The sequence below is a fragment of the Cervus elaphus genome, chromosome 33 (assembly GCF_910594005.1).
Source record: "Cervus elaphus chromosome 33, mCerEla1.1, whole genome shotgun sequence".
Lineage (NCBI taxonomy): Eukaryota > Metazoa > Chordata > Mammalia > Artiodactyla > Cervidae > Cervus > Cervus elaphus.
In genome coordinates this window covers 79,209,776-79,218,015 of record NC_057847.1, presented here as the reverse complement: position 1 = coordinate 79,218,015, position 8,240 = coordinate 79,209,776, and the positions used below count along the sequence as shown (strand labels likewise).

The window sequence follows — 8,240 nt, the reverse complement described above, 5'->3', positions numbered from 1 at the left end:
TTTTCTCGCCGACGCCGTTCATCCTGAGGGTACCCCTGGATCCTGCTTAGGCTGGACCCCAGCAAAAATCAATTCCAATGACATTTTTCACATAAAGAGAATGGCAATCCTAAAATTTATGTGGAACCACAGACAACCAAAATAGCCAAAGCAATATTGTGAAGAAACAAAGTTGGAGGCATTGCACTTCCTTATTTCAAACTGTGCTACTAAGCTATAGTAATCAAAACAGTATGATACTGGCATAAAAACAAACATGTACTAATGGAGCAGGTTGGCAGTCCAGAAATAAGCTCTTGCATGTATAGTCAACTAATATTTGACAAAGAAGCCAAGTGTAGTAAAGGGAAAAGATAGCTTTTCAATAAATAATGCTGGGAAAACTACATAACTGCATGCAATCTTATCACTCACAAAAATTAACTTGAAATGAATTAAAGACTTGAAAATTAGACCTGAGACTCTAAAACTCTTAAACAAACAAACAAAAAACAGGAAAAAACCTCCTTGGTGTTGGTCTTAGAAGTGATTTTTTTTTTTTTTTTTGCAAAGGCAATAAGGGGGGACTATATCAAGCGGGACTATATCAAACTTAAAAGCTTCTCCACAGCAAAAGAAACCATCATCAACAAAATGAAAAGGCAACATATGGAATGGGAGAAAATATTTGCAAATTATATATTAATACCTAATAAGGAGTTAGCATGCAAAATATATAAAACTCATATTACTCAATGGAAAAAATCCAAACAATTCAATTAAAAATGGGCAGAAGATCAGAATAGACATTTTCTAAATACTTACAAACAAGTATATGAAAAGGTGCTCAGCATCACTAACCGTTAGGAAAATGAATATCTAAGCAATGGGATACCACCTCACACCTATTAGAATGGCTATTATCAAAAAGACAAGAATTAACAAGCACTAGTGAGGATGTAGAAAAAAGGAAACCCTTATGCACTTTTAGTAGAAATATGAATTTGTGTAGCCACTATGGAGAACTGCATGGAGGATCCTAAACAATGAAAAATAGAACTACCATATCATCCATCCGTCCCACTTCTGGTTATATTTCCAAAGGAAGTGAAAACAGCCTCTTGAAGACATATCTGCACTTCCATGTTCTTTGCAGCATTATTCGCAATAGCCAAGAGGAGGAAACAACCCAAGTCTGTCAACAGATGAATGGATAATGGAATGTTATTTAGCCATGAGAAAGAAGGAAATTCTGCCATTTTCAGTAACATGGATGGAAACATGAAGGCTTTATGCAAGTGAAATAAGTCAGACAGAGAAAGACAAATACTATACAGTATCACTTATATGTGGAATCTTTAGAAAACAAACTCACAGAAACAGAGTAGAATGGTGTTGCCAGGGGGTTCGTGGGCAGGAGAAATAGGGAGACTTTGGTCAAAAGGTACAAACTTCTAGTTAACAGACTAATCAGTTTTAAAGATCTAATGTACTACTGCATGATTATTATAGTTCATAATTCTGTATTATATACTTGAAACTTGCTAAGAGAGTAGATCTTAAATGTTCTCACCATAAAAAGGTAGTTATGTGACTTTATGGAAGTGATATTTAATGCTGCGGTGGTAACTACTTTGCAATATATAAGTATATAAAATCAACACGTACTCCTTAAACTAACACAATGCATAATGTCAATTTTATCTGGAAATCTGAAAAAATATTTTTGGATGCATTCATCTAGTTATTAAAATTTATAACAGATAACTCTGATATATGGATCCCTTGTAGACTTATTTCTATTATCTGCTTTTTCTCTTGATCTTGTTTTTGTGTGCCTGTTAATATTTATTTGAATACTAGACCCTATAAATAAAACATAGTAGTGAGTCTAGATGGTATCATTTTCCTTCCAAAAGTATTTACTCTCTGCTTCAGCAGTGATATGGAGGAAGAACAGGTCTCTTCAATTTTGTCAGAGACTGAGGGGTTGTCAGTCTGAGCTCTATCCTTTGTAAGGATTAGTCTGCCACTGATACACTCCCTCTTTTAAGCTATAACCTTTCTAACCAATACCCTGGAGTGTTTATCAAACTTTGTCTTCCTATGTGGGTCGTGAATGCCAACTTTTATTTCCCTAGCATTCCAATCCCTGATAAATTGCATTTCAGATCTTTTCTGCTTGATTTCTTTGTCTTCAGAAATCTTAAGCCTATGCTGCTTAAGAATAGGGAGGCACCTTGGAGGAGCAGGAAGAAATACAGTGCTTTCTGAAGGCATCCCCCTGCTTTCAGGGACCTCTCATTCTGTGTGGGCAAGCTAGAACTCCAACTTCTAAATTCGCGGTCCAGTGGTATTGCTGAAAGTCTCTTGGCTGCTCCAATCATGGCAGTCATCCTTGGCCCAGCACCTCAGCCTGCCCCTTAACCTGATCTGCTGAGCCTGAAAGGCCCAGGGCCAGTCATGGCAGGACGTGGGCTAACTGAAGAGAACTCTCTTTACTTGGGGACCTCAGGCACCCCTAAACAGACTTCCTGTCTTGTTCTGCTCTTTGGACATGCTTTATTTATAGTTGCCCTTGGTGGGAGTGTTGGTCTGCTCTGAGCTGCCTGTAACAGCCAAAAGCAGGAGTCCTCCAGAGCCTGTATTTTGGTCAACATTTGCCTGACCCCAAAATCCTTAATCTTTCTACTCTAGCAGAAAGCAGTATATCTAGTTTTCATACAAATATGCCCACAAAAAAAAAAAAAATCTGTTGATAAGAGATATATGCATACAAACACACAAACTCGTACTTCGTATAAACTACACCAGGGTCTCCTGCTTTTATTGCAGGCACCAGAAAACAGTTGCTCTGGATTCCTTTGAGGTAGTAGTCTAAGCCTCAATTTAAATACAAATAGGAAAAAAAATCACAGCCAAGGGAGTTTGACTTTTTCTATGTCCTAGGTGGCAACCAGCTTTCACAGACATGCAGAGAACCACAGACCCCTGGAGTTCCATGACAGCTACTGGGGTTCTGCCCAGTCATTCAGAATGGCTATGAGTAGGTCCTGATCATATGCTTTTCCCAACGTCTACGGACTCTTCCCCCTTGGGGACTTCGGTCTGCCTCTGACAAAACCCTCTGCTGCCTCTCCCCCAGCCTGCCCTACCCACCTAGTGTGCCAGGAGTCCCACATGGGTTTTTTCTCAGGCTTGCTTTGGACCCACATGGGCTTGGAATCCGCTGTTATCCTCCCTCTCACCAGCCTCTTATCTGGGCCTCTCCCTTCAGCCGTGTTTCTTGGGGCTCTTGAACTCTTTCAAGTTCTTCTGTACCTCCCTCTGTAATGCTGGATCCTCAATGAAAACACTCCTCCCTCCCTTCCATCTTCCCTGGCCTCTCACAGTTGAAGACACCACCTCCAGGAGGCCTTCCTGTATTCCTGGTGTGGTGAGCTGGAGATGCCTGCAGCTGGGCACCCACAGCTGCCCTTGGCCATGGCGCTTCCCACCCAGGCTGCTGTTTGCATTCTGTTCTGTTTATGTCTCACCTTGGTCTCTTGCATTCTCCTCCCAGCCCCCGCCCAGGGAGGGCAGCTTACTGCTGGATGGTGATGCTGAAGTCAGCTTACTTCTAGCCTAGCTGCCAGCTCTGAGGAGGGAACACCAGTAGAACCAGAGGGGACAAGAGACACTATTTTAGGAGATGGGCCATGGGTGCCAGCAGGATTTCAGTGGACTGTAGAAGGGGAAGAGGATGAGGCATTGATTTTGGACCCACAGCCTGAGCAAATATGGGATGGCAGTTATGAACCCAGTGGGCACACCAGCCTGGCTAGAACACTGCATCCCCTGCTCTGTGCTCAGAGGGGAAACAGATGCAGAGAGGGGAATCCAGAACCTCAACATCAGAGTCAAGATTTGAGCCCAGGGTCTGGGCTGCCCATCTGTAGCTCTGATCTCAGACCTGCTTCCTTTCAGTCCTGGGAGCCAACCTGCAGACCAGGGTCCTAGATCTGGGTGTGGCCTCCCATTCAGTCTCCAGCTCTGGAGAGCCTGAACCAAAACTGAGAGGCTGGGGGGTCAGTGGGAAGGGGCACAGGGTTGAGGGGAAAGGGCAGAGCCGTGCTTCAGTGTCACAGGATTTCCATTTAACCCAACAGCCTTGAGGGCTGAGAAGGAAAGGGATCTGGAGGAAGTTGGAAGAGAACGAGGCAAGTCCTCTGGCAGGCAGAGCTGGTAAATTTCACTGTTGGCAGCATCTGTGATCCTCTGGCAACTTGGGTGTTCCTAGGTGAGGTCTGCCCCTGATGTGACTTGGAACCTGTTTTCTGGGTTTCTTCTGCTAGTCCCTGCTCTTGTTGGGGCTTCCAGCTGGCCTCTTACCTCCTCTCTTTCACACCCATGGACCAAAGAGCCTGGCTGGCTACAGACCATGGGGTCACAGAGCCGAACATGACTGAGCAACTAACACTTGCACTTCATGCTTTCCACACCCAGACACGGAAACGCCTCAAGGGGCCCAGGCCATTGCTGCCCTCAACTCTGGTGTTGAAATCAGGAGAGGCTAGTGTGATCCTGTGGAGTTACCACTTTTGGGACTAGGAGAGAGATTTTTCTGAAAGGTAAGGGTGTTGGACTGGCGGGAAGAGGTTGAGGACATGGGACAGTCCTTGTGGGCCCGTGTGGGGAGGATCATAGTGCCAGCTGCATCCATGCAGGGTACAGCAGGAAGCAGATGGCAAGTGCATCAGAGTACGAGGAGAGTGTTTTAATAAAAGACACTTACAGAGCATGGGTATAGAGAAACCTCAAGAGAGAATGCAGTTTCCTGGGCCTCAGAACTTCAGAGCTGTTACCACCCCAGGTTGGAGGGGTCAGGAGAGGGAGAGTTACCAGAACCCAGAGATAAGAGCTTCCTGACAGCACCTGGGACCTTTGTTCAGTTGAAGGTGACAAGTGGCCAGCTAGGCCCCTGCCAAGAGAGGAGAAGCAGGCCTGCTTCTGCTTTTGACCTCCAGCTGGCCAAACCCAACCAGGAGCAGAGGGCCAGGGGGATTGTTGGCAGCCTATGCAGTCAGGTAGCAGGGTGGTGAAGGGTAGATGTGGGTGCTACAGAGGGATGGAGCACTTTGTGGGTCAGTTGGAGATTGAGGGCTTTGCTCCTGCTCTGTGGCCTGGCTGTGGGCACCTGGCCGTGGATGGGTCTGCTCACACGGGGGGCTGATAGTGGCTCTCCTGAGTCCCAGCCCTCAATCCTACACTCCTTTGGAAACCAGGCCCAGGGAACCAGACTTGGGGCCTCTAGACTTGCTACCCCCAGGCAGACACAGTTTTCCCTCCTTGGGGATCCTAGATGTCCCAGACCTTTTGTGCCTCCTCGTCCTTCTTCTTTTTCTTCTTCTCGAGCCAGAAAATGTAACATCTGGGCCAGGAAACAGGGTGGAGATGGGTCAGTCAAGCAGTAGGCGTGTCTTCCTTGGGGACATGGGGCTTGGAGCAGGCACTCACCCACCTCCAGCTAGGGTCACCAGGGGCAGAGCGATGCCGATGCCCATAGCCCACCTGAAGTTCTTCCCAGTCCATGCTGCGGGGAGGTGGGGAAAGGGAGAGCCAGTGATTAGAGAGCAGACAGAGCCATCTCAGCTCCAAGAGGAGACTGCATTCTTATCCACTCAGTCACCTGTTTGTAGACACTTGCTGAGCACCTACTGTATGCCCACCTACATCTAGAGATGAGTAAAACTGGGTCCCTGATCTCTAGGAGGGAGGCAAACCAAAGAGTCTGCTGTGGTGTCTCAGGGGAGCACAGCAGGGCAGAGCACAGGCTGAATGATCACTGGGAGGGTCAACGAGCTCCGGGTCGACTAGCTCAGAGCTAGTCATGAAAAGCTTCTTAGGAAACAGGAATTCTGAGCTGGACTTTGAAAGACTAGTAGTTCAGTTCAGATGGTGAAGGAGCCAAACTGTTCCAGGCAGAGGACACAGAGTGTTCCAGGTCAGAAGCTCCATGTCAGCAGCTGTGCATGTCTGCGAAGACGGGAGGGCACAGGCGGGCAGGCCTCCCCAGGTGGGTGCACTTTATCTGGGGGCCACTGGGAGCCACTGAAAGTTATGACAGAGAGTGTCAGAGGTAGACTGGCTCCTTGAGAGAGAGGGTTCTTTGATTGCTGAGTGAGAGGTGACCAGGAGAGGCAGGGAGGCCAGTTAGGAGACTCTGCCACAATCCAGGTAGGAGTTGAGGCTGTCCAAGGAGGTTGGAAGGATCGTATGGTAACATGTTGAAGAATTCTTTAGCAAGACCTGGTGACTACATACTCTGAGTAAGGGAGGGAGACTCCTGGTTTAGGAGGTTGAGGACTTGAGTGAGACATTTGTTGAGAGGGGTCCTGAAGGAAGAGTAGATTTGGGGGAGTTGAGATGGGTTTGGACATGTCCCCAGGCATGCTGACTTTAGGGACCCGACAGGCCCCCTGAGAACATGTCCTAGAGGCAGATGGCTCTAAGGCTCTGAAGATGGACATGTGGAATCCAGATATCCTGGGAACTGACCTTCCCCAGGGAGGATGGGGAGCACAAAGGGATCAGGGGTAGACAGAGGAAGAAGACATTCCAGACAAAGACAACAACGGATCTGGAGTGGAGGCAGGGAGGCTGGAGGCCAAGATGGTTGGTTGGCCACTGACCTGGGCAGAGAGCAGGGTCTTGGCAGGTAAGGAAGTGTTTCTGGCACGTGGTGCAACTGATTACCTCCAATGTGGAGCGGATGTCTGTTAGAGAGGATGGATAGGAGCCTTAGAGAGGATCAGGTGCCCCTCACCCCTCACCCAGGCCTGGTCCCCAAAATACTCACCACAGGACTCATTGCAGGCTGCGCAGGAGAGTGAAATGGTAGAGAAACTGAGGTGCTGGGGAGGCAGACAGAGCTGGGAGGGACTGGGGTGTGAGCAAGAATCGCAGCTGGGAGAAAGTGTGGTTAGGTGCCCCAGGTAAGGGCAGGGGAGGGGCCCAAAGGGGGCCACAGATTGGACTCCCCTCACCAGGTCTCTAGGAAGTGATGGGCTGGGTGATGAGCAGGGGCCAGCCCCACCTCTCACCCTTGTCCTTCAGCCCCTCAGATACATCCTCCAGCTCCTTGGAAAATTGCTGCTTCAGGACACGAACCTCTTCCAGAAGTGATGGTTTATCTGGGTGGAACAAGAGGGAAGGGGTGCTTTCACTGTGTGTTTCATAGGTGGAGTCAATAACATAAGTTTCTCAAGATTAGGAATTTAAGCCAGTTTTTTCAGACAGAAATTCTGTAGAGCACACAGGTAGATGCTATGTCCAATCCCACCCTTCACAACACTGCCCCACCACATGCCAGTGGTCTTCAGGGGATGCCTTGAAGGATCAGGTTTTGTTAACCCAAGCCCTGGGGCCCTAGGATTCTAGGCTTCCTCACCATCTCGAAGCTTCCTAATGGCTTTATTTATGTGAGTGAATAATGTTCCTGCTGCTTCCTCCAAATGGTCTTGACCTGAGAATGAGGTTTGGGACAAAGTCAGGGGATTAAGACCCTGGGCCAGGTAAAGGGGTCAGTGCTGATCCCTGGGTCTCCTGGCTGTGCCTCACCAAGGTATGAGTTTTCAGGAGAAGAATGATTGTCCATGAATAGGGAATGGAGGCTTTGGGAGAGCTCTGCGGGTGGTCCTGGGGTGCCCCAAAGAATCTGCAGGTCATAATCTATTAGTGCAGGCAGCTCTTGCCAGCATTGGAGGCAGTTCTTCCCATTGGTGGCAGGCAGGAGACAGCTGAGCAAGAGAAGGAGCATCTTTTGGGGTTTTCCTCTGGTGCCCTTACTACCTTGCCTGGCAGTTCCACATGGAATGGTGGCACCCTGTCCCCCTGGAAACAACATTCTTTTTGTAGAACAGAAGTAAATTCCACAGGGGAAGGTGAAAGCCAGTTATGGTGTTACTAAGTCCAAGCTTGTTCTGCTGGCTGCACAAGACGACTTTATTCAGAAAGCTGGTTGACTGAGAAGTTGGCAAGTTAGTGTTTCAAAATAGCCATCTTGCTGCGGTCTAGGTGCCAGGTTCTTTTATGGATCAGAGATGGGGGAGGTGAGGAAAGAAAGTAAGAATTTAATCTTACAGGTATCTCCTAGAATGGCAAGCCTCAGGCAGGCGGTTGTGTTAATTTCTTCCTTCCTGCCATCCACAGGAAGACAGGGTTCTGAACAAAGGTACTTCAGCTTACCAGTCAGGCAGAGGGGTGGGATTCTCTGAGGCAAG

The 8,240-nt window shown here is 47.9% G+C and overlaps 1 protein-coding gene across 1 annotated transcript; it reads right to left on the bottom strand.

Moving 5' to 3' along the window:
• Positions 1-5,316: 5,316 nt before the first annotated feature.
• TEX51 (testis expressed 51) lies at positions 5,317-7,777 on the bottom strand. The gene is made up of 6 exons (XM_043894539.1): positions 7,633-7,777; positions 7,409-7,483; positions 7,062-7,151; positions 6,651-6,734; positions 5,476-5,551; positions 5,317-5,389 (listed from the first exon to the last, which is right to left on the bottom strand). Exons 1-6 carry the CDS (start codon positions 7,775-7,777, stop codon positions 5,317-5,319), a joined length of 543 nt encoding a protein of 180 aa, XP_043750474.1.
• Positions 7,778-8,240: the final 463 nt, after the last annotated feature.